Source organism: Diceros bicornis, chromosome 2 (genome assembly GCF_020826845.1).
Source record: "Diceros bicornis minor isolate mBicDic1 chromosome 2, mDicBic1.mat.cur, whole genome shotgun sequence".
NCBI classification, from domain to species: Eukaryota; Metazoa; Chordata; class Mammalia; order Perissodactyla; family Rhinocerotidae; genus Diceros; species Diceros bicornis.
Genome location: NC_080741.1, coordinates 21142980 through 21170416, shown reverse-complemented (window position 1 = coordinate 21170416; position 27437 = coordinate 21142980). Strand labels below are relative to the sequence as shown.

Below are 27437 nucleotides of genomic sequence, written 5' to 3'. Positions count from 1 at the left end.
AGTCACTGTAATAATATTTCATGGTACTTTCCCAAGTCATTAAACAGTCTTTTAAAACACAGGTTTTTTTTTTGCTGAGGAATATTTGCCCTGAACCAATATCCGCTGCCAATCTTCCTCTTTCTGCATGTGAGCCACCACCACAGCACAGCCACTGACAGACAAGTGGTGTAGGTCCGTGCCTGAGAACCAAACCCAGGCCACCAAAGTGGAGTGTACCCAACTTAACCACTAGGCCACTGGGGCTGGTCCTAAAACAGTTTTTAATGACCACATGCTATTCCTTCATATGGATGTATCACAGTTCAGTTAACCAATCCCTTGATCAGCTAAGATACTTCTCTTATCCAAAAGCAGCATGAAGACAGACAGAAATACTAGGAACTCATTTCATTAGTAATAAAATTTGGCAGAATCATCACCTTTCAGGTTGCATGGAAGTATTTGAGAAGATAATGCAAAATCTTAAAGATGAATTTAAAAACAAACAAAAAAACATACCCACTATACTATCAAAAAAAGCTCCACGCAGATGCCAATCATTCTTATCATTTAGGAAAGTGATCATGTGGGACAATAAAACATCATTGGCTTTCTGACGTCCAAAGAATACACACAGCCGTGTTATTCCATTTTCCATTAAGGTTTGTTTCACAATATTTTCAGGGTCACTTAGCAAAGTGACAACTTTCTGCTGGACCATTTCATGTAAGGCTTGGAGCTCTAAAAGAAAAAGGAAAGATAGGATCAATTTTTTTTCCCCCATACACATAGACCCAAACTTTTCTTATCCTTGGAGAAATAAAATGATTACAGAAGCCACCACAGAAAGTCTATAATCACTAAGTTTTTCCACTACCAAATATCTGAAGAATAAATGGGAAAATGAAATATAAACTGAAGAACATCCTAATAAGCAGATGCCACAAGCATAGTTACTATATCACTAAATAGCTCTATTTATGAGGCTCAAGGAGAAAACTATGAGGAAGCACCAGAAAGGAGATCATACTGCCCCAATAAGGTCAACTTAATCAAGGACTTGAAAATACTAGATTGCCTCAGGATGTAATCTGATGGTACAGGGCAATACTTTTAGAAAGCATTTTTAAAGGTCGGTTTATTATATTTTAGAAAGCCAGAAAATAACTGCAAGTCCTGTCAAGGCTTTACACAATCTGGCCACCACCGCCTTCTTCTCTGACCTTATCTCCTACTCACCCACCCCTTTTCATTTATTTATTTACTTAGTTGTCTGTCTTTTCCTTACTAAAATGTAAGCTCAAGAGCGGAGATCTCGTCTGTCTTATTCACCACCATATCCTCAGTGCTCAGAGCAGGCACATAATTGCCTGAGGCAGAGCTTATGTTTAACAATTATCCAGTGGCTAAATGAGGGCAGAGGCCACTACTCATGCAGCCATTGTCAAGGGAAAAGGCGGTCTGATACGCAAAACTCTATGTTCATATTAAGAAAAACTTTACATTAACTCCCAAAAAATTTTAATGACTAACTTCATTATCTAAAACGGTCCAATTACATGGTTATAGAATGCAGAATTTTTTTAAGTATTATTTTCTACATAATTCCACGAAAAAAGCAAGGATTTCCTTTCTGATACATCCTTCTATAAGTTCAAAATTATTCCACTGTCTTCAACTCCTGATATTATATGCTGTCTAAAATGATGCCGTTCTAACAAGTAACAGAGCCATTACAGTTGTCTATAGCATAAAAATCTGAAAACTAGATTTCTCTAGTTTTTCTGATCTAGAAACATCTTGGAACAGATCTAATTATATTATTTTACTTATAAATCTTTAACTCAATAAACATCAACTGAAAGCTTGTTAGAAGTTGTATGGCTGTAAAGAAACTTAAGACAGGGACTCTGACCTCAAAGAGTCTACCATCACATCTGTTCCTATACAGTAAAAGGTGTGGGTTTTGATATGTAAATCACAGATAATATGAAATAAACACAGTTTATGATTGAGGATACTCAGAATATACAGTCAGCCCTCCGTATCTGTGGGTTCTGCCTCCAGGGATCAAAAGGCCTACGATGGTTATGTCTGTACTGAACATGCACCGCCTTTTTTTGCTTATCATCATTCCCAAAACAATACAGTATAATATTTACACAGCATTTACATTGTGTTAGGTATTATAAGTAAGCTACAGATGATTTAAAGTATACAGGAGGATGTGCATAGCTTATATGCAAATACTATGCCATTTTATATAACGGACTAGAGCATCCACAGATTGTGGTGTCCATGGGGGTCCTGGAACCAATCCCCCACACATACTGAGAGATGACTGTACTCACATAAGGAGAAAAGGTTTAGATTCTTTTTGTGTGTGTGTGAGATCAGCCCTGTGCTAACATCTGCCAATCCTCCTCATTTTTTGCTGAGTAAGACTGGCCCGGGGCTAACATCCGTGCCCATCTTCCTCTACTTTATATGGGACGCCACCACAGCATGGCTTGCCAAGCAGCGCGTCGGTGCACGCCTGGGATCCGAACCGGCGAGCCCCGGGCCGCCGCAGCAGAGCACACGCGCTTAACCGCCTGTGCCACCGGGCCAGCCCCTAGATTCTTTAGCTATGAAGTTTCCAATATTTTTTTCTTTTATCTTATAAGAATTATATAACTCAGATAGCTTTACTGTTGACACAAATCAATTCTGGCTAAAAAACAACTGAGCCTAGAATCTGTGGCGACAAGCTGATCATTTCTAACTAGGTAACAGTGTACGAGGATAGAGAGAACAATCAGACACCAGGGACCCTTCCCACCTACATATCTGGTATTCTTTCATCTTATATGAAAATTATGAATGATAGTTTGTTCCAAGTTCACATTAGCAATTTATTCTAAATAATAGGAAATCTGGCAGAGAAAATTATACTACCTGTGTCATAATTTCCATTGGGATGTGTAACTTCATCTATTTCTTCACTATTTGGGTCATTTTCCATATTGAGATTTTTTAACTGTACTAATTCCAAGAATCTCAAAGCTGTTTCTGCCAGCAGAGCTATGTTTTCTATAAAAGGGAGAAAATTTATAATAATTATAATCACAAATTTTTGTAATGCTTATAACTTTTCCTCCCTAAGTTTTTATACATATAAATAATCATCATAAAACCTAAGAGGAAAAGGACTTTTCCATTTAGCACTTAATCTAATCAGCTTTTTTTTCAGTAACTAATCTCATAATCTACAACTACCCCCAAACTATCAGTTTTAATAATAAAACATAAGGTTCTCTAAAAAATACAAAAATGTACATGATGACTATAACTAACACTGCTGTATGATATATATGAAAGTTGTTAAAAGTGTAAATCCTAAGAGTTCTCATCACAAAGAAAAAAATTTTTTCTTTTTTTGCTTTTTCTTTTTATTGTATCTATAGATGAGATCATAGATGCTAACTAAACTTACTGCAGTAATCATTTCACAATATATATACATCAAACCATTATTCTGTACACCTTAAAATTATACAGTGATGTATGTCAATTATGTCTCAATAAAACTGGAAAAAAATACAAAAATAACCCAAAATATAACATGAGGCAAAAAAAGCTTAATCCTTCTACAGAGACCTACCCTTTAAACAGTATCTTAACAGGTGAGACACATGCATTAGACTAAAAGAGAAACACACTTCCACATTAAAATAACAAATCAAGCTGGGCTTTGGAATTGCACAGGTCTTGGTTCAAATCTCGACCCTAACACTCACCGGCTGGCTGCTTAACCAACCTGAGTCTCAGTTTCTTCACACATCAATGAGTCACATCTACCTCAAAGAGCCATCACCAAACTGAATCACCATTATTAGACCACTTTACAAGCGATACTCTGAAGTTCTCAGTGACAAGTGGGAGACTGTTTGCCACACTTCTGCAGTTGTCTCTATTTTCTCCTTTCTCTCTCTGATAATCTATTAAGACTATCTGATACTCCTCGCCACTGTGAAAATATCTACTTCTAATTTCTGCTGTCAACATTTGCTATCAATTGTATCTGCTCTTTGCTCACACTTTCTTCTTCCTTCCATTTTTATTTACTCCTCTGTCTCTTTCTTTCCCTCCCACTTCTGTGCATCTTAACGTATGACCATACCAGCCAGACTGCACTCTTTTCCTTCTTCGCAGTGAACAGCACTGAACATACAGTTTAACTACCTTATTTTGTTGATTCTAAGACTCCCGTTTTCTTTGCTTTTTAATACCTCCGAAATTGAGATGCATCTCACAATAAATGGTTGAGATTTTTGAGTCTATCAAAAAGACTGATTCCTTTCATTTTGGAGTCCCACTCCCCACGCCTGCCGGGTTCAACATTGTGAATAGAACAAAAATTTACCTCTAAGTAAGCAAGATATAATACCCTGTAATGCCTGCTCACCCTAAAGATAGGAGAATTCTGGGCCATCCTCTGATAATAAGTCAAAATTCTAGATGGAATCTCCACTTTAATGAACATATCTTTATCAGGAAAAGTCTCTTACTTTCCTAGGCACCTCTAAAGTCTAAGTAGATGTATGCTTATTTTCCCATTTAAGTTCATAAACCACAACACACTTGAAAGTTTACTTTACACAACATATAAATCTATACCAGCATCTCTGAGTTTAAAAAGAATACTGTAAAAGAAATTTAAAAATTGATTTTAAACTTTTATAATTACTGACATGTATGGTTAATTATACTCAACCATACAAGTTCAAATAGACTTAACGGCTCTATTAAAAAAGGCAGCTTTATCATGCACTAAGCCATGATGGAGGGACACTGCAAGGTACTGACACTGACCCTGGGTTATCACGGACTCTCACCCACAAAGACACAGAAGAACAAAGGAAAGCAGAGCTACTTCAAAATCAAGGTCTAGACAAGCAGCTCTGAGAAGTGAGAAATAATTAGTCCAGATACATTTGGGACACGCTATTTAGCCTCCCCCATTCTCAATTTCTTCACCGGTAAAAATGAAGGTACTATAACATCTTCTGCTCAAGGTTGTTGCAAGGGTTAGTTTTGAGAGATATATAGATCTTAAAATCTTAGAATCTATGTATCTCAGAATCTAGAATCTATTTTAGAATCTATATATCTCTTGCAACTAACCCTTGCAACAACCTTGAGCAGTAGATGCCCTGACACACAGCAGATCTTTCAATAAATAGTAACTATTACTTTTATTCTATGACTATTAATAATTGAATGTCAACATGTTAATATGGCACCTACGCATCAGAACCCTACCTATTTAACACAAATGAGAACAGACTAAGATACACTCAGCCAAAGTAGGTCAAGAAACTCTAAAAAAAGATACAGCTTGTTTTTAAAACCCACAAACTTTTCTTTAATTTAATCTAATTCAATTATTAATATTTGCCAAGTAAATTATAAATATGCTTTGTTACAAATGATAAACTTGGATAAATCTTAAAGAAATCCTGGATTTTCTAAGCCTGAAATTTATACCTATACAGTTATGGAAACCAGAAACCACAAATAAGTAAATAGGCAGATGGATAAATATAAATAAAAATATATATATAGGAAAAAAAAAACGACAAAGATGACAACTACCAATCACTTTGTGACTGTGCCTAGAGATAAGGCCAGAGTCCAAACCATTTTTCACATGTTCCATTACAATAATGACAGGCAAATCATAAAATCAATGAACTAAGCATGTATCTTTCAAAAAAGTGACAATATCACCACCATGCATACATTATGTACTATTTACAAAGATTTCAAAATAGAATTCCTGATTTCCATTAGATTACATTTTAGAAATAAATTATGAAATTATGTAAATGTTTCAGTGACATTTTCCATGCAGAAATAAGCATTCAGAATTAACTTGGGAAGCTAAAAACATGAATCTGTAACACTTGATTTCATGAGTGAGAACTATAAGTAAAAGAGGTAGGTGTGTTATACAACATACCCACCTCATCACAAAGAAGCCACACATCCTCAACACTATACTGACAGGATCTTCAAATTCAGTAATTTAGTAAGCTAGATTCTTTCAACACCAAATTACCCAGCAAAATTAATCTTTTTCAACATCAACTGACTGTTGTATCCTAAAACTGATATTCAAGCAAGCGTATTTGTTCAGACAAACTTTATAAAGGCCTAAAGACACTAGATCAGAAGCACATTCTTATAAACATTAGTCTTAACCCCAAATTAAACGTTAATACTCCCAGTAAAGTCATAAGATTCTGCATTATACTTTCCACTTGATAATCCTGATCACTTCATAAATGAGAGTAAACGCAAAAGCTGAGCCTCAGGAACAGAACAGCTATAAATATTATCAAAATGTACACAAACAATTCAAGGACCAAAGTTCATTCTTGGAATTCCCAAAGAAATCAGAGAAACAAGATGTATTACAGTCACTAACTTCAAAAATATGAGTGACTATTACTTGGACAATAAACTCTTACCAGCATAGGCTAGTCTAACAATAGTAGCATCATCTTGGGCTAAGTGGGCTATGCCTGGCAGAATATATTCCGGATAGATATTGATATCATTGCGAGGAACCTCTTTGACAAGAGCAAGAACTTTGGTCAACGTCCTCAAGGCTTCGGCCCGCACTCTAGGGACAGAGTCATTGCTGAAATGCAAAAGATATGGTGTAATACGATCCAAAAGAATTTCTACACTTAATCTTGGGGCCAAATGGAGAATAAGTTCCAAAGCAGCAAGTTTGGAATCACAGTATTTAAGGGTCTGTAGGCAGGACGTTATAACAGAGACCAAGATAACCAGCCCATTTTCCTTAGGCTCTCCTTCTGCTTTTTCCGGCAGATCATGTCCACAGAGATTGTTAATAATGTTGCCCAAATCCTTCCGTATAACCAGAATACGCTCATCTGCAGAAAGAAATGTTTCCTTGGCAAACTGGGCCATGTAGGGCTGAAGGAAAGTGTAAAATATTTCAGGAAAGGCATTGCCACGCTGCTGCTTTAAGTAATCTTCTGCCTCTAAACGTTTATCTGGCTCACGGTGAATCATCTGAGTTACCTACACCAAGGGGAGAAAGGGAGTAAAAAATAGATTTGAGAAAAGCAAATTAGATCAGATGAAAGCTACAAGGGCAACTTACATATGATTTAAAGGATTTTCGAGGTAATTCTGACTCTTCCCAATCTTGACCTTTCAAACTACTTGCAGAAACCTGACTGAGTAATATGTGACTCTACTATTGTCCTAGAAAGCAACAGGAAATTACATATTAACATATTACAAATGGCCCAGACACGTAAAGAGGAGATATACCCTGCTCAGCATTCTCCATTTAAGACCAGGGAGTGATATACTGCTGTCCACAACCCAAGGACTCTCAAACTTTTCTGAGCAGGAGAAACCACTGAGAATCTGAGGAAAGCAAGGGGATTTTCTTCAGAGAAAAATGTATACAAATAATTTTTGCATACAAAATTACACACAATTCTGAAAAGAATCACAGAACCCCTGAAATCTATTTACATATCAAAGTTCTGGTTTAGAGCCTTATTTTCACAAATCCAAGGAAATACATGGTTTTCGTTTTGTTTTGTTTTTTGTGAAGAAGATCAGCCCTGAGCTAACATGCATGCCAATCCTCCTCTTTTTTGCTGAGGAAGACCAGCCCTGAGCTAACATCTATTGCCAATCCTCCTCCTTTTTTTCCCTTTTTCTCCCCAAAGCCCCAGTAGATAGTTGTACGTCATAGTTGCACATCCTTCTAGTTGCTGTATGTGGGATGCCGCCTCAGTATGGCCAGGCAAGCAGTGCGTCAGTGCACGCCCGGGATCCAAACCTGGACCGCCAGTAGCAGAGCGTGCGCACTTAACCACTAAGCCACAGGGCCGGCCCCAATACATGGTTTAAGTGTAGTTCTAAAATCAAGTCAAAAAGGAAATCAATGGTTTAAACTTTTCAAGTATGTTAAACAGATGTTAAATCCTGCAAACACTAGAAATGATATACCTAAGGTAAACTTTTGTCTTCTAGCATCACAGGGAAATACTTTTTTTCAACATACAGAGTATAGTTTAATCTCTCCTAGACCTTCATAGTGTATCAGTCATTATTTAAATACTCAAAATATCATAAAAATATACCTAGTTATTTGAGCTTTCTGTTTATATTCTAAATAGGAGCCTAGTATTGAAACTGGGGAAATCAAATGTACGATAAATAAGGAAAGGTGACTTAACAGAACTACTTTTACATTTGGATTAAGCCTTAAAGATTAGTCAATTCACTCCTTTCACAGTTAAGAAAATGTAGGCCCAAATTCATGAAGTTACTCAGCCAATGTAACATGACAAATGATGCCATATCCTAAGGCAGAACAGCCAGGTAGGCCAACTCCTAAACCAGTGTACTGTTCACTGAACATGAGCTAAATTTGCATCTAAAGATGCTCTGAAGCATCTTATTTTTTAATATTCACCATTTGTAAAAGAAACCAAAATGTATTATATGTTTCTCTACCTTACTAAAGAATATTTTAGATATACCATAATCTTTTCATGCCTCAGAGTCATCATCCTAAGCATCAGTTACTGTACTGACTGATTTAAAAAAGATCCCCTCAAACAGTAATGTGGATATATGGCTTATGTGACCTCCCACAGAATTCCTCATATCTGTCCTGCTATACTAATTTGTGATTCTATATCTCCCCTTCCAGAACTGCCATCAGGGTCAAGGGAGGTACACAAAGCTAACTGCTTCTATAGGAAACGACCCTATACTGCTGTATTATATTCAAGGTGATGTCGCCTGTCTCCTTCATTTTAGCTACATGTCTTCATTTCTTACCAGCAAGCTCTATCCTGGACAACCTCTCTATCCCCCAAGCACTGCCTTACCTCCTTCCAAATCTGTCCAAAGCAGAGCTACAGATTATAATGGGAAGGGGTGTGTGTGTGTGTGTGTGTGTGTGTGTGTGTGTGTGTGTAAAATTAAGTCAAATGAGCCCTATGTCTGAGAAGGGGAAAATAATTGTACATTTCTCCCTAACAAAGTTAAAAACAATAGGCTATTTGTATTAGTCTATGAGGCTTTATTGCTTTGTTCCAAATTGATTACATTTCAGAGAGCTAACTAATGCAAAAATGAGAACATAGTTCTATTAAAAACTTTATGGCCAATATTTGTAGCATAGTTACCAATTCTCTGATACTGCGATCTTCAATTTTATTTAGCACTTGTTCAGGGAAAAATTGTCCATTTCTATAAGCCAAAAGTTGTGAGAGGTCAAATAGTGGAACACCTTCTGTAAAAAGCTCAGCTATCACGCAACCTGGAAAATAGCAGATATAATTCATTAAAAATGAAATGCAAGATATCATCAGTATATAGATCAAGAATTCATAAAATTCATAAAACTCCAAATGCAAAACCCAAAGTAAAATGAATTAAAATTTTTGATGCAACATACAACTACAATCAAGCAAGACAGAGAAAATGTCTATTGTCTAATCATCACTTTCTAAAAGCGTAAAGTCAAAAAAGGACCAATTTTTCTCTCTCTTAAAAAAAAGCTTAGAGCATCATGGCAGAGTGAGCTTTCCCATGAACTCTTCCCCCGATAAGATACAACAAAAGGAACAGTCACAGACCAACAAAGGAATCCCAGACAGTGAAAGGTAGAGCGGAGGGATCCACACTGCTGCACATCTGAGAGCGGAACGTGCTGGGCCCCCGGTGGAAGTGAGGAGAGGTAAGGAGAACTCCTCTCCCTCCCCATCAGATGAGCGATCCCGGTCCGCGGCTCCCAGAGAGGGGGGAGGGGCGGCCCTCGGCAGGGAAACCATGGCTCTTCGGACTCTCTCAGCCAGTGGGAAACTCCGGCACAGAGGACTCAGAGGACCCACAGGGCTACCATCAACATCTGAGCACCCCAGAGAGCAGATAAAGAGGGGCAAACGAGAAGCCTCCCCCTTCAGGGACCCAGAGGGCAAAAGAGAAAGCTCCCCCCTCCCCGCAAACCGGACTCTGCAGCTCAACCGACCAGACCAGACCTAGCGATCCGCGGCAGACCAGACCAAGTGATCCACGACACACCAGACCAGGCGATCCGCGGCAGACCTGATCAAACAACGGGACCCGTGGATCGCAGCAGGGAAAAAAAAAACAAAACAAAACAAAACTGCAGATCGCAGCAGAAAAACTGGGGCAGAGCGCAGGAGGCTTAGACTACACAGCCCTTTACCACCAGACAGTGGCGGCAGGTGGAAATTGCAACCAGAGATTTCCAGGATGAGGAAAAACAAAACGAACAAAGGAACCACAATGCAAAAATATATGAAATCACCAGACCAGAAACAAAATGAAAAGCACCCAGAAATCAACCCCGAAGACACAGAAATCCATAAACTAAATGACAGAGATTTCAAAATAGCTATCATAAAAACACTCAACGAAATACGAGACAACACAGACAACCAATTCAATGAGATTAGGAGTTTCTTCACAAAAGAGATTGAAATCATAAAGAAAAACCAATCAGTGCTGATGGAGATGAAGAACACAATGGAGGAGATAAAGGAGAATCTGGAATCTCTAAAGAACAGAGCTGACAATACGGAGGAAAGAATTAGCACCTTAGAGGATAGGAATACAGATATACTCCAGATGGAAGAGGAGAGAGAACTAAGACTAAAGAGAAATGAAGAAAGACTCCGAGAAATATCTGACTCTATTAGAAAATGTAACATAAGAATTATAGGTATTCCTGAGGGAGAGGAGAGGGAAAGAGGAACAGAGAGCCTATTCAAGGAAATAATAGCTGAGAATTTCCCAAATCTGGGGAAGGAGCAGGAAATAGCAGTAAGCGAAGCCAACAGGACACCTATATATATTAACAGACAAAGGCCTTCACCACGACACCTAGTGGTAAGGCTAGCCAGGGTCAACGACAAAGAAACCATATTAAGGGCAGCTAGACAAAAACAAAAAATAACGTACAAAGGAACTGCCATCAGGCTCTCAGCGGATTTCTCAACAGAAACTTTACAGGCTAGAAGAGACTGGAATGATATATTCAAAATACTGAAAGACAAAAACTTTCAGCCAAGAATACTCTATCCAGCAAAAATATCCTTCAAATATGGAGAAATAGTAACTCTCCCAGATAAACGAAAGCTAAGGGAGTTCATGGCCACGAGACCCCCACTACAAGAAATACTCAACAAGGCCCTCAGGCCTGAAAAAAAGAAGAGAAAGGGAACACAAAGCTTGGAGTAAAGAGAAAAGTAGGTAGACAAACTCAGAAAAATAGTAGATCTTTACCGGAATAGGTTAGTAACCACTTAAATACTAAATTCAAAGATCAAAGGAAGAAATTCACCAAAAATAAATTTAACCTCATCACTGTAAACACACACCCACAACACAAGATAGAATAAGGTATAACAAGAAAAACTTAGAAGGGGAAGAGGAAAGCAACTAAATTGATTTAGTATAAGGAAATAGGAGGCCATCAGATAATGGACTATCTCATACACAAGATTTTTTGCCCAAACCTCAAGGTAACCACTAAACAAATAATCAAAACAAAACCACATATGATAAACAAAAAGAAAACTAGAAGAGTCATAAGACAGAACAACCAAACTGAATTGGCAGTCCAAAACAAATGGGACAAGAAACAAAGGAAATGCAAAAGAACCAGAAAATAAGTGACAAAACAGCAACATTAAGCCCTCATATATCAATAATTACCCTAAATGTAAATGGATTGAACTCTCTAATCAAAAGATACAGAGTGGCAGGATGGATTAAAAAGCAAGACCCAACAATATGCTGCCTTAGGAAACACATCTTAGCACTAAAGACAAGCACAGGCTCAGAGTGAAAGGATGGAAGACAATACTCCAAGCTAATGGCAAACAAAAGAAAGCAGGTGTTGCCATACTCATATCAGACAAAGTAGACTTCAAGATAAAAGAGGTTAAGAAAGACAAAGAAGAGAAATATATAACGATAAAAGGGACACTCCATCAAGAAGACATATCACTTATAAATATATATGCACCCAACATAGGGGCACCAATGTACATAAAGCAACTATTAACAAACCTAAAAGGAGAAATCAACAACAACACAATAATAGTAGGGGATCTTAACACCCCACTTACAGCAATGGATAGATCATCCAGACAAAAAGTCAATAAAGAAATAGTAGACTTAAATGAAAAACTGGACGAGATGGACCTAGTAGACATATACAGAGCACTCCATCCAAAAACAGCTGACTACACATTCTTCTCAAGCGCGCATGGAACATTCTCTAGGATAGACCATATGTTGGGAAACAAAGCAAGCCTTAATAAATTTAAGAAGATTGAAATCATAACAAGCATCTTTTCAGACCATAAGCCTATGAAACTGGAAATGAACCATGAAAAAAAAACTGGGAAAGTGACAAAAATGTGGAGATTAAACAACATGCTACTGAACAACCAATGGATCATTGATGAAACTAAAGGAGAAATCAAAAACTATCTGGAAACAAACGAAAATGATAATATGCCATATCAAACCATATGGGACGCAGCAAAAGCGGTCCTGAGAGGGAAACTCATAGCGATACAAGCCCACCTTAACAAACAAGAAAAAGCCCAAATAGCCAACCTTAAATTACACCTAACAGAACTAGAAAAAGAAGAACAAACAAAGCCCAAAGCCAGCAGAAGGAGAGAAATAATAAAAATCAGAGCAGAAATAAATGAAATTGAGACCAAAAAAACAGTAGAAAGGATTAATGAAACAAAGAGTTGGTTCTTCAAGAAGATAAACAAAATCAACAAACCCTTAGCCAGGCTTACTAAGAAAAAAAGAGAAAAGGCTCAAGTAAATAAAATTAGAAATGAAAGAGGAGAAATTACAACGGATACCATGGAAATACAGAGGATTATAAGAGAATACTATGAGAAGTTATATGCCAACAAATTGGACAATCTAGAAGAAATGGATAAATTCTTAGACTTATACAACCTCCCAAAATTGAACCAAGAAGAAATGGAGAATCTGAATAGACCAATAACAAGTAAAGAGATTGAAATAGTAATCAAAAACCTCCCAAAAAATAAAAGTCCAGGACCAGATGGCTTCTCCAGTGAATTTTATCAAACATTCAAAGAAGATTTAATACCCATCCTTCTCAAACTATTCCAAAAAAAGAGGAAGATGGAACACTTCCTAAATCATTCTACGAGGCCAACATCACCCTGATACCAAAACCAGACAAAGACAATACAAAGAAAGAAAATTACAGGCCAATATCGCTGATGAACATCGATGCAAAAATCCTCAAGAAAATATTGGCAAACCGAATACAACAACACATTAAGAAGATCATACACCATGATCAAGTGGGATTTATACCAGGGACGCAGGGATGGTTCAACATCTGCAAATCAATCAACGTGATACATCACATCAACAAAACAAAGAATAAAAACCACATGATCATCTCAATAGACGCAGAGAAGGCATTTGACAAGATACAACATCCATTTATGATAAAAACTCTCAATAAAATGGGAATAGAAGGAAAGTACCTCAACATAATAAAGGCCATATATGACAAACCCACAGCCAACATCATACTCAACGGGGAAAGACTGAAAGCCATTCCTCTGAGAACAGGAACGAGGCAGGGCTGCCCACTCTCACCACTCCTGTTCAACATAGTACTGGAGGTTTTGGCCAGAGCAATTAGGCAAGAAAAAGGAATAAAAGGAATCCAAATAGGTAATGAAGAAGTGAAACTCTCACTATTTGCAGATGACATGATTGTATATATAGAAAACCCTAAAGAATCTGTTGGAAAACTATTAGAAACAATCAACAACTACAGCAAAGCTGCAGGGTACAAAATCAATCTACAAAAATCAGTTGCATTTCTATATGCTAATAACGATCTAACAGAAAGAGAGCTCAAAAAGATAATACCATTTACAATTGCATCAAAAAGAATAAAATACCTAGGAATAAATCTTACCAAGGAGGTGAAGGATCTATACAATGAGAACTACAAGACATTATTGAAAGAAATCCATGATGACATAAAGAAATGGAAAGATATCCCATGCACGTGGATTGGAAGAATAAACATAGTTAAAATGTCTATATTACCTAAAGCAATCTACAGATTCAATGCAATCCCAATCAGAATCCCAATGACATTCTTCACAGAAATAGAAAAAAGAATACTAAAATTTATATGGGGCAACAAAAGACCCCAAATAGCTAAAGAAATCCTAAAAAAAAAGAACAAAGCAGGAGGCATCACAATCCCTGACTTCAAAACATACCACAAAGCAATAGTAATCAAAACAGCACGGTACTGGTACAAAAACAGACACACAGATCAATGGAACAGAATTGAAAGCCCAGAAATAAAACCACACATATACGGACAGCTAATTTTTGACAAAGGTGCTAAGAACATGCAATGGAGAAAGGAAAGTCTCTTCAATAAATGGTGTTGGGAAAACTGGACAGCCACATGCAAAAGAATGAAAGTGGACCATGTGCTATCGCCATTCACAAAAATTAACTCAAAATGGATCAAAGACCTGAAGGTGAGACCTGAAACTATAAAACTCATAGAAGAAAATATAGGCAACACACTATTTGACATTGGTTTTAAAGGAATCTTTTCGGATGACATGCCTACCCAGACTAGGGAAACTAAAGAAAAAATAAACAAGTGGGACTTTATCAGATTAAAGAGCTTTTATAAGACAAATGAAACCAGAATCAAGATGAACAGACAACCAACCAGCTGGGAGAGAATATTTGCAAAACATACATCTGACAAGGGGTTGATCTCCATAATATATAAAGAACTCACACAACTGAACAACAAAAAAACAACCCGATCAAAAAATGGGCAGAGGAAATGAAGAGACACTTCTCCAAGGAAGATATACAGATGGCCAATAGGCACATGAAAAGATGCTCAACATCACTAATCATCAGGGAAATGCAAATCAAAACAACACTAAGATACCACCTCACGCCCGTTAGAATGGCTATAATCACCAAGACAAAAAACAACAAATGTTGGAGAGGATGTGGAGAAACAGGAACCCTCATACACAGCTGGTGGGAATGCAAACTGGTGCAGCCTCTATGGAAAACGGTATGGAGATTCCTCAAAGAATTAAAAATAGAGATGCCCTACGACCCAGCCATCCCACTACTGGGAATCTATCCAACGCACCTGAAATCAACAATCCAAAGAGGCTTATGCACCCCTATGTTCATTGCAGCATTATTCACCATAGCCAAGAAGTGGAAGCAACCTAAGTGTCCCTTGACTGACGATTGGATTAAGAAAATGTGGTATATATATACAATGGAATACTACTCAGCCATAAAAAAAGACAAAATTGTCCCATTTGCAACAACATGGATGGGCCTGGAGCGTATTATGTTAAGTGAAATAAGCCAGAAAGAGAAAGACAAACACTGTATGATCTCACTCATATGTGGAATATAAACCAACACATGGACAGAGAAAACTGGACTGTGGTTACCAGGGGCAGTGGGGGTGGGGGGTGGGCACAAGGGCTGAAGGGAGTCATATATATGGTGATGGAAAAACAAAAATGTACAACCCAAAATTTCACAATGTTAGAAACCATTCAAACATCAATAAAAAAAAAAAAATTCAGCAATACTTCAAACGAAAAATCATAAAAAAAAAAAAGCTTAAATCACATAAAATTACTTTCTAGTTCTATAGTTTAAAAATGAATATGTGGGCATGTAATATATACACATATATTTAGAGTGCATAAAACAGATAAAAATCCCTGCCCTCATGAAGCTTTCATTCTAGGAGGAGAAACATAAAATAAACCAGTGAACAAAGACAATTATAAAATGATAAGTGCTAAGAAGTGTGGAATTAGAGAGGGAAGGAGAGATAACCCAATCATTTTGCACTTACATAATCTTCGAATAAGGAATAAAAAAGTATCTGTATTCCCAAAAGGACAAAGCAGTCTCACTGAGTCATTATAGGACACGAATGTAAACACATCTTAAAAAGATCCTTAAATAACCTTAGCTCACAGCTTTTGCATTTACTAGTCCTTCTGCCTGGAATGCTATTCCCCCAAGTATCCATGTGGCTTATACCTCCACCTCCTTCAGATCTTTAATCAAATGTCATCTTAGCAGTAAGGCCTTTCTTGACAGCCCAGTTTAAAATGGCAAGCCCCACCACAACTACCCCATACTCGCCTGGCACATTCCCTTTCTCCTATTCCTGCTGTTTTTCCCCAGAGCACAACTGCCAAATTATATATTTTATGTTTATTTCTTTACTGTCTATATACCTACTAGAATGCAAACTCCATGAGTAAGGATTTTTGTCTATTTTGTTCACTGAAAATCTCAAGCAACTATGTTCCTGACACAAAATAAACACTCAATAAATTTCTTAAATTTATTTCTACCTATATAGGGTCAACTTCTAGAATAAAAGACTTAAAACAGCTACTAAAAACACCATAAGCAAGAAGGAAAGAGAACTGAACAACACTACAAACCAACTGGATCTAACAGACATCAAAGCAGCACTCCACCCAACAACAGCAGAATACAAAATTTTTCTCAAGTACACATGGAACACTCTCCAAAGCAGACCATGTGCTAGGCCATGAAACAAGTCTCAATAAGTTTAAAAGGACTGCAATCATACAAATTATGTTCTTCAAAACACAATGGAATGAAATAAGAAATCAATAACAGAAGAAAACTTGAAAAATTCACAAATATGCAGAAATTAAACAACACACTCCTAAATAACCAATGGATCAAAGGGAAACAAGAAAATATTTTGAAATGAATGCAAATGAAAACACAACATACAAAAATGTATGGGATGCAACTAAAGAAGTCTTTAGAGGAAATGTATAACTATAAACACATACATTAAAAAGGAAGAGCTCATAATAATAACCTAACCATAACCTTAAGAAACAAGAAAAAGAAAAGTAAACTAAAACCAAAGCAAACAGAAGGAAGGGAATAATAAAAATTGGAATGGAAATTTATGAAATAGGGAACGAGGGGGCCAGCTCAGTGGTGTATGGGTTAAGTGCACGCGCTCCACTTTAGCAGCCCAGGGTTCTCAGGTTCAGATCCCGGGGACGCACTGATGCACTGCTTGTCAAGCCATGCTGCGCCCATGTCCCACATAAAGTAGAGGAAGATGGGCACGGATGTTAGCCCAGGGCCAATCTTCCTCAGCAAAAAGAAGAGGATTGGCATCGGATTAGCTCAGGGCTAATCTTCCTCACAAAAAAAAAAAGAAGAAGAAGAAGAAAGAAATAGGGAATAAAACACAACAGAGAATATCAACGAAATCAAAAGTTGGTGCTTTGAAAAGATCAACAAAACTACAAACTTTTACTAAGAGAGATGACTCAAACTACTAAAATCAGGTATGAAAAGGGGGACATTACTAACAACCGTACAGAAATGAAAAGAATTATAATGGATACTTTGAACAACTGTATGCCAATAAATTAGATAACCTAAATGAAATGGATAGAGTCCTAGAAAGATATAGATCACCAAAGCTGATTTGAAAAGAAATAGAAAATCTGAACAGACCTTATAAACAAAGAGATTGAACGGGTAATGAAAAACTTCCCACAAAGAAAAGCCTAAGCCACGATGGCTAAACAGGTGAATTCTATCTAACATTAAAAGACTTACCCATCCTTCACAAATTCTCCCAAAAAATAGGAGTGAACACTTCCCAATTTATTCTATGAGGCCATATTACCCTGATACCAAACTAAACAAAGATATCACAAGAAAAGAAAACTACAGACCAATATTCCTGATGAATATAAACAAAAAACTCCCCCCAAAAATATTAGCAAACTGAGTGCAGAAATTAAGGAGTCTATACCAATAATAAATAAATAAATGAGGGAAAACAGAGAACACCTGAGTATAGTAGAATGCTGAGTGCCTACTGATACATGTAGAGGAAGTGCTGGCACTGGAAAATCTTCATTTTGCAACTACCACAGTAAAGACTGGATCAGGTAAGAATTACCAATGGGTGCCAAATCAAGGAGGAAATTATGATGAATGACAGAGTATTCTGACAGAGTATGCATGGTTTTAAAATTTCTTCCCACAGGTTGCTTATTTTGCAAGGGATTTAAAAAAAAAAAGTAACTATAGAGGGAAGAAACTGGCCAAGACCTTGATGAGGCAATAAAAACTAACATCACCAATAGACACAATTTGCCTTCAAATGTGATACTGTAAAGACACATCATCACCTAGGCAGTATTTCCACTGAGAACGAATTACCTAAATCTAATCACAAGGAAACAGTAGACAAATCCAAAATGAGGAACATTCTATCAAAAAACAAAGGGATGGGGTGACACGCATGTGCATGCACACACGAGCACACACACAGTGTAGGTAAAAGATGATAACAACTGAATAAGATCTACAGTTTGGTTAACAGCAATGCACCAATGTCAGTAACCAATTCTGATATGGCACTACAGTCATATAAGATGTCACCAGTGAGGGAAGCTGGGTGAAGGGTTCTTCACTATTTTTGAAACTTCTTGTGAGTCTATCATTTGAAAATAAAACGTATAAAAATAATTTTAAAAATTTAAAGGAGAGGTAGTCTTCAAAAAATGTCAATGTCATAACAACAAAGAAAGGCTATGGAAATGTTCCAGATTAAAGGGGGTTAAAGAGATGGGACAACTAAATGTACTACCTGACCCTAGACTGAGTCCTGTCCTGGAGCAGGAAAAATGCTATAAGCGATATTCCTGGGTCAAATGCAAAATCAGAATAAAAAGTGTAAAGTATTGTATCAATGTTAAATTTGCTGCAGTTGATAATTGCCACATATAGTTACATAAGTGTTACATAAAAGACTATCCCTAATCTTAGGAAATATATACTGAAGTATTTAGGGGTAAACCGCCATGATGTATGTAACATTCAGGAAAAAATCGCGGGCGGGGTGGGGAGTGCAGAGAAAAGGTACAAATGATAAAGCAACTGGAGTAAAATGTTAACAGCAGGTGAATCTGGGTAAAGAGTATACAGGTGTTCTATGTACTGTATTTATTTTTGCAATTTTGCAAGTTTTTAAAGCTTATTAAGTTTGAAATTATTTCCAAATAAAAATAAGAAACACAGCTACATATGACTATTTACAACTAAATGGAGGTTGTTGTGGACTGAATTGTGTCCCCTGCCTCCCAAACTCATATGTTGAAGCCCTAACACCCAGGAGCTTAGAATGTGACTGTATTTGGAGATACCGCCTTTAAAGAGGTAATTAAGGTTAAATGAGGTCATAAGGGTGCAGCCTTAATCCATTTTGACTGGTGTCCTTATAAGAAGGGACAGGAGGGAAAAGGCCATGTGAGAACTCAGTGAGAAGGCAGCCATCTGCAACCCAAGGAGAACAGCCGCAGGAGAAATCAGCCCTGCCAGCACCATGATCCTGGACTGCCTGCCTCCAGAACTGCCTCTAGAATTTTTAAGCTATCCAGTCTCAGATATTTTGTCATGGCATCCTAGGAGACTAATATAGAAGTGAATATAGGATTTTTTTCCTTGCAACTTTTAGAATGTTTTTCTGGAAGACGTATTATTGGGTGGTATTTCCCTATAAAACACTTTGTTCAAGCTATCCCTATCATCACTGAGTCACTCCTATCATTCAGATCTCAGCTCAAATGTTACCTTCTCAGAGAGGCCTTCTCTGACCATTTTATCTAAAGTTATCCCCTACCAGCCTTTGTCACAGCACCTAGAAGTCATAGCATTTATCACTAACCAAAATTAACTTTCTTTCTTATTTACTTATTTAGTCTCTCTCCTCCACTAGAATGCAAACTCCATGAGGACAAAAACTTGGTCAGTATTGTTCACAGCTGTATTCCCAACATCTACACAACACAGTGTCTCACACATAAAAGATACTCAAATATTTTTCAAGTGAATGAATGAAAGATCTCCAGCAAACAAGGCCCTGCCCACATATGTGACCAGAGAGAATATATTCACTTCTCCCAAACTAGCAGCCAGGAACCATGGATATGCATGAAGATGGGGAAAAGTACCATTCAAAACCCAAAGAGTCTAAATTAAATCTTAGGAGCCGTGGGAGGTGGACAGATCCCACCCACCACTTTCAAAGGAATGAAAGGGCCTATCTTCAGCCAAAACAATGTAGGTCTTTTTAGTCTGGAAAAACAAATGCTGAGTAAGAATTTGGTTACGTTTTTACAACACTATAATGCGCACAGAAAGGATAAATGTAAACTCTTCATCAATCTCTGAAATTTTAAAACTAACAAACTTCATTATATAATAAATAAGTCATGGGGATAAAACACAGCACGGTGACTATAGTTAATAATACTGTATCGCATATTTGAAAGTTGCTAAGAGAATAGATTTTTTAAAGTTCTCATCACAAGAAAAAAAATTTTGTAACTATCTATGGTGACAGATGTTAACTAGACTTATTGTGGTGATCATTTTGAAATACATACAAATATCAAATCACTATGTTGTACCCCTGAAACCAATATAATGCCATTATATCTCAATTTAAAAAAACCTATAAATGATCCCCTGAAGCTAGAAAGTGGTCACATTTCCAAGCTAAAGGAGCCCTATTTACAGAACAGTTAGTAAGTTTAAAATGTAAAAATGGTTCAAGAAAAATTTAGATAAATTCACTGATCAAGAAAGTTGGGACTTTGATGAACTGCATTTCTAACTGTTATATTTACAGTCTGGAGGCCAACTCTATCTTATCAGAAACACCTTTCAGTATTATCGTGGGACACAGATTAGTGAGCTGAACAGCCCAACAGAGGTGCAATCCTATGTAACAACTCTTATTTGCTCCCCTAGATGAAATAAACTTCTTCATTAATTATGTTACTTTTCTTAAGTAATCTAAAATACAGCTCAATTTACGTTTTCATTGTAGCAAACCTGTAAACCCAACCTTTGCAAAATTTACAAACAGTGGCACTGATGCCAGAGTTCACATGGTATTCCTTAGGATACCATCCTCAGCCCACTTCTCCCAGAAGTTCACGCATAATCTGGAATCCACGGCCCAGCTTCATGTGGTCTGTGTATGTGAAAGAACGTATACGAACGCATGGTACTTTTTTCCAGGGAAGGAGGCCGCTGATTTCATCAAATTCTTTAAGGGGATCCAAAAAAGCTTAAGAATCACTTCTCTACAAACTCTCTCTGGCTACAAACTCATTCCCTTGGTTACAATCCTGATAACTACCAAATCTTCACCTCCATTCCAGATCTTTATGCACCAAACCTTTATAACCAACCGCCTGTTGTACATCTTCTCCTGGATAGCCCCCAAACTCCTTCAACTCAACATACTAATACAGACCTCATCATCTTCCCACCCCCTACCTGTTCTTCCTCCTGCGTCTCCTATCTCAGTGACCAGCATCACCATCCACCCAGGTTCCCAGGATGGGGTGGAAAGGAGTGTTCTTGACTGCAAACTCCAATCAGTCACTAAGTCCTAACAATTCTACCTACTAACTCTCTCTTAAGCATTACTTCTCTCGACTCCCTCTCCAACTATGTCACAACTTTAAGCCAGTCAGGATCATGTCTTCCCTGGACTGTGGCAGTTTACTAACTGCTTTTCCCCTCTCCAGTGTAGCTCCCTTGAAATCCACTCTCCATGCCACAAGTCAGCGTTTTATCTAAAACACATATCTGATAATATCCCTGTCGACTAGCATGGCCATCCCAGACCCTTTTTGATCTAGGCCTTACCTACCTCACATCTACATTCCAGATACACTAAACTACTTAAAGTGCCCTAATACATCAGTGCATCATGCTCTGGTCTTCAAGTCTTTGTATAAGCAACACCCTCTGCCTGAAACAAAGTACCCCTACCATAGCTAGCTCCCAATCATCTTTCAGGTCTCAGTTTAAATATCATCCTTCCAATAAAGAGGTGTTTCCTGATCCTGCCTCTCTACCCAGCACCACCTTGGAGACTTAATTTAAGTATCTATAGGTTCCTATAACAGCACCCTCTTCTTATTACCACCTTAGCAAACCACACTGCACCAAAATGTCCTTTTTCAATATCATATCTATCTCCACATTAAAGTATAAGCATCTTGAAAAGAGGGACATAATTATCCATCTATGTCTCTAGTGCTGAAGACAGTATCTGACACACAGTAGTCAAATATTTCTTAAATGTCTGAATGAATAAATCGCTCTTTGCATTTTCGAGGCACTTAATAATGTACCATGAAAGAATGCTGCATCTATCTGAAATAGTTTATAAGGACATACCAAGAAATTAATTTTTTGACATATGAAAAAAGCTACATTTCTATGTTTGAGAGTTAAAATACATGTGCCTCCCCCCTTAGCAAATTTGACAAACTCAAATACCTGCTGAAAAGATGTCCATTGCTCGCTTTAACTCTCCTCTTGTTCTCTGATTGCTATTTAAGTCTACAAGTGGAGTTGAAGGATCTCTCATATATTCTAACTCAGTGGCAAACAATCCACCATCAACAAAACGTTCAGGAGCAATATAGCAAGTTCTCCTCCGTGAAGTGTCAAAGAAATAGTTGAAATCTGCTGGGTTGTCCTCTGGAAGATAAGTGGGTTTAAAACTGGCAAAATCAGTCAGAAGGACCCAATTCCAACTGGTGACCATTACATTCTCAGTCTTGATATCCCCATGACGGACTCCAGATTTGTGTGCTTGGTCCACAGCTGTGAGAACCTGGAAAGCAATCCAACGCTTCTCAATGTTATTTAAGAATGGACGGGTACTGATGCGATCATACAGGTTGTCTCGTACATACTGCCTAAAGAGCATGGCTGCTTTCTCAGACGCTTTTTCTGCTGCTTTCTGGAAAGGTAGACAGTTCTGTGCAGAATGAAGCCTGATTTTCAGTTCCTCCAGTTCTTGTTTATAGCTGGTTAAAGGCAATGTGGGATCCTGAATTGCAAAGACCTTCACAACCACCAGGCCTTCTCGGTGCTTCGCTCGGGCAACTTTAAAAAACCGAGTACTCCCCAGGCTCTTATCATATTCAAAGTCATGTATGTCTGAGAAATAACTCTCCACAGAAAGGATCTGGGAAGGAGCAATGCCAGCAAGCTGATTTCCCATAACGGCAGCAACCACCTCTGGGTCAGTAAATTAGGATACAACACCTACTAAAAAAAGAGGAAAGAAAGGAGAAAAAACAAACAAGCAAAGAAACACGATTATTTGGTCTCTTAGATGCACCCATATTTCTCTTTTATGGAGAGCACTGTACCTAGCCTTCTAGGCAGCCTCTAAATTTCAGACACATCATCTAAAAAGATTTTATTATTTTACGTTGTCCTTTCCAAGAGCTAAACTACATTTAAATAGGCCCCTTCAATATTAAGTTGAAAATGTTAGAATGTGTATATTCTGATATTTAAATTTAAAAATTAATGAGCCTTTACTGTGTTCAGTAGTGAGCTTAGGTCTATGAGGGTCACGACAGTGCTATGTGACCCAATACCTGCAGTATTGAATACATAACACAAACACATTAAAAACTTAAAACTGGCTGAGAATCGCCTAACACAAACAGGTCATTGAACTCCTCAAAGGTCAGACTGAGATCCAAAAAATCAGTATCTCCCGGGCTCTTTCAGCTTAATTCCAGCGTGCCTTCCCACCCAGCTACTAGAAGGCACAAAGTTGTCTCGTTTGCAACAACGACAGGGAAGAAACTCGGCGGAAATATTAACGAAAAGTAAACCAAAATACACACTTGCCAAACAAAGCCCAGGATTCTCCCAGCCCGGATTTTGCAGGAAATAAAAAGCACACATACACGCACGGCCACGCGCACACATAAACATTTACCCTAGGACTCTGGGAAGTGTCACAAGTCGGTCACTAGCTCACACTAAGGCCATGGTGGGTCACTTCAGGGGCTGGGCGGGGAAGAGAGTCAGCAGCCGGGTGAGTCTTCTCTATGAGGGGTCTTCCTTCACAGGCAGAAGGTGGGATGCTGGGGGAGGGACGCAGGCAAGTCCCAATCTCAAGACACCCCGGTGGTCCGCGGTGGAGAAGTGGGAAAGCTCTCGGGGCCGCAGCAGACAGACGACGCCAGGCTGAAGAGCCTCCACAGAGACCCAGGAAGCTGCCCCCGCCAGCCCCCTACTCCGCCCGGCGAGCCACGCGTTCCCGGGCCTCGCCTTCCTCTCGCGCGAATCTCTGGACCCGCGAAGCCCTCCAGACTCCTCGAGGGCCTCCCCACCAGGGCGGCAGGGGGAACTCCGGAGTGAGGGGTATGCCGCCAGTTCCGGGGACGCCGCTTCTTCAGCTGCAGCAGACACCCCAAACGCCGTACTCCAGGGAAAGCTGCCGGCTCTGACCTCACTTCCTGTCGCGGAGCGGAAGTGACAAGCGAGTGAGGCTTGAGGAAGAGCAGCAGTAGAGAGCTGGTTGCTAGGAAACGAGGAAGGGGCGTGGCTTCGCTCAGGGAGACTAGAGAGAGAAAATTACATGCTCTGACAATTTATTCCCCATCCTGTGCTCCTACCCCTGGTTGCCTAGACCCTGACGCTTCTGACATCCCCCAGAACCTGTTGAGACACCCCCTCCAGCCCAAGTACACCAGAACAGAGTTCTTTAAGAGAATTCACAGACTTATTTAGGAAAGTTAATATATCCCAAGTTGAATTTTTTAAGAGCTTTATTGAGATATAATTTACATAGTATAAATTCACCTGTTTAGAATACACAAATCAATTTTTTGATATATTTACAGAGTTGTTCAATCATCCCTATAATTATTGGAATGAACCATAAAATGGAACATTTTCATGACCCCCAAATTGAAACCCTGTATCTATTAGCAGTCACTCCCTATTCTCCCCACTCCTCCTCCCCCTCCCAGCACTAATCTACTTTCTGTTCCTAAAGACTTGCCTATTTTGGACATTTTTATATAAGATACAGAATATGTGGTTTTTGTGACTGACTTCTTTCACTTGACATGTTTTTGAGGATTATCCCTGTTGTAGCTTGAGTCGGTACTTTATTTCTTTTTATTGCCAAATATTCCATTGTATGAATATTCCACATTTTGTTTATCCATTCGTTAGTTGTTGGACATTTGGGTTGTTTCCACTTTTTAGTTATTATGAGTAATGCTGCTATGAACATTTGTGTATAATGCTTTGTGTGACCATATGTTTTCATTTCTCTTGGGTAAACACCTAGGAGCGGAATTGTGGAGTCATATGGTAACTCTATGTTTAATATATTGAGAAATTGCCAAACTGTTTTTCAAAGTTGCTGCACCTTTACATTCCTATCAGCAATGTGCGAGTGTTCCAATTTCTTTACATCCTCACTGACATTTGTTATTATCTATCTTTTAGATTACAGCCATTCTAGCAGGTATAAAGTAGTATCTCGCTGTGGTTTTTGCATTTCCCTAATGGCTAATGATGTTGAGCATCTTTTCATGTGCTTATTGCCCATTCATATATATTCTTTGGAGAAATGTCTATTCAAATCCTTTGCCCATTTTTTAATTGGGCTATTTATCTTTTTATTACTGAGTTTTAAGAGTTCTCTGTGGGGCCAGCCCCGTGGCTTAGCGGTTAAGTGCGTGCACTCTGCTACTGGTGGCCCGGGTTCGGATCCTGGGCGCACCCCAATGCACCACTTCTCTGGCCATACTGAGGCCGCGTCCCACATACAGAAACTAGAAGGATATGCAACTATGACGTACAACTATCTACTGGGGCTTTGGGGAAAAAATTAAAAGGAGGGAGATCGGCAATAGATGTTAGCTCAGAACTGGTCTTCCACAGCAAAAAGAGGAGGATTAGCATGGATGTTAGCTCAGGGCCGATCTTCCTCACAAAATAAATAAATAAATAAATGAAGAGTTCTCTATGTATTCTGGATAAAAGTCCCTTATCAGATTTGCAAACAGTTTTTCTCCATGTTGTCTCTTCACTTCCTTATTGGTGTCCTTTGAAACACAAAATATTTTAATCTAAAGCTGAATTTTTTTTATCACCCCTGCAACATTCCCTCCGCCTTTCTTCCCCGTTTCAGTAGGCAGCACTACCACCCACCAGATTCCTCAGACTACAAATTTGGAAGTCACTAAGTCATCCTTGACATCTTTCTACTCTCTCCCTTTCACCCACCCCATTCAATAATCACCTGCTCTTGCTGATTCCACCTCCAAAATATGTCTTGAAGCCATCCACTGCCATCTCTCCACGGCCTAGGCCAAGCCACCATCATTACTATGATGTCTGGATTTTGAAACCTACTCAGAAAAGACATTCCTCACCCATAATATTATTTTTCATACTTCTCCCATGATTTCTTCTGGGTATTTTATGACTTCATTTTGTGTTCTTAAATTTCTGAATTATGGATCCAATTTTATTTTTTCTCTGGAGGGATACTCCGGTATCCAAAAAGGTTAACAAGTAATCCATTTTTCCCCTGCTTATTTGAAATTTCATATTTACCATATACAAATTTCCTATATATCTATTTGGGTCTTCTGCTGGACTTTCTCTTCTGTTCATTTAGTTGCCATTTAATTCATCTGCTGGTACTGTTTTATTCATTGTAAAACATTTTAATGTCTAACATGGCTTCTGCTAGAGTAATCTTTTTTAAAATACAACTATAATCATAAGAAACCTATGCTTGCATTCTTCCAGATTCTCCCGCCTTGTTTTTAGACTAAAGTTAAAAATCCTTAGCTTGGCCTACAAGACCCTGCATCATCTGACCCCTGCCCACCTCCCCCACTGTAGCTGGCATCACTCACTGTCCCTCTCAGTCACCCACACTGGCCTTCTCTTTGTTCCTAACCTGTCCAACTTCTCCCCATCACTAGGCCTTCACATTTACTCTTTTCTCTGCTTGTAACATTCTTTCCCTTACTCTTTATGTAGCAAAACGTACTCATCTTTCAAGTCTCAGATTAAGTGCCAACACTTCAGGAAGGTCTTCCCTGAAGCCTCCACCCCCATTGTGTAATCTCACGGACCCTCAGCTTTTTCTTCTTAGCACTTATTATCATTGAATTCATTTGATTTGGGGGGGGAGTGGTAACTATTTATTTAATGTCTGTTTTCCCACCGTAGCATAAACTCCATAAGGGCAGTCGTTGTGTAATTCTTATTCACCAGGGCGTCTCCAACACCTAGAATAGTATCTGACATATAGTTGACATTCCATAGATATTTGTTGAATCAATAGATGTGGCCTTGTCAGGTTTGTGACCATTACGGCC

General features: G+C 38.4%; 1 protein-coding gene across 3 annotated transcripts in view; it reads right to left on the bottom strand.

The window, feature by feature from the left end:
• The window catches only part of PIK3R4 (phosphoinositide-3-kinase regulatory subunit 4), a 76129-nt gene extending 51612 nt beyond the window's left edge, over nt 1-24517 (bottom strand). Inside the window, exons 1-6 of one of the 3 annotated variants that reach the window (XM_058553283.1) lie at nt 24020-24517; nt 22552-23331; nt 9219-9352; nt 6498-7080; nt 2920-3054; nt 502-723 (exon numbers count right to left, since the gene is read on the bottom strand). In XM_058553283.1, the coding sequence (XP_058409266.1) occupies nt 502-723; nt 2920-3054; nt 6498-7080; nt 9219-9352; nt 22552-23284 (1807 nt within the window). In that variant the 5' untranslated portion in view covers nt 23285-23331; nt 24020-24517. The remainder of the gene's footprint in view (nt 1-501; nt 724-2919; nt 3055-6497; nt 7081-9218; nt 9353-22551; nt 23332-24019) is intronic. The other 2 variants (XM_058553293.1, XM_058553302.1) reach the window with 2 other exon arrangements.
• Nucleotides 24518-27437: the final 2920 nt, after the last annotated feature.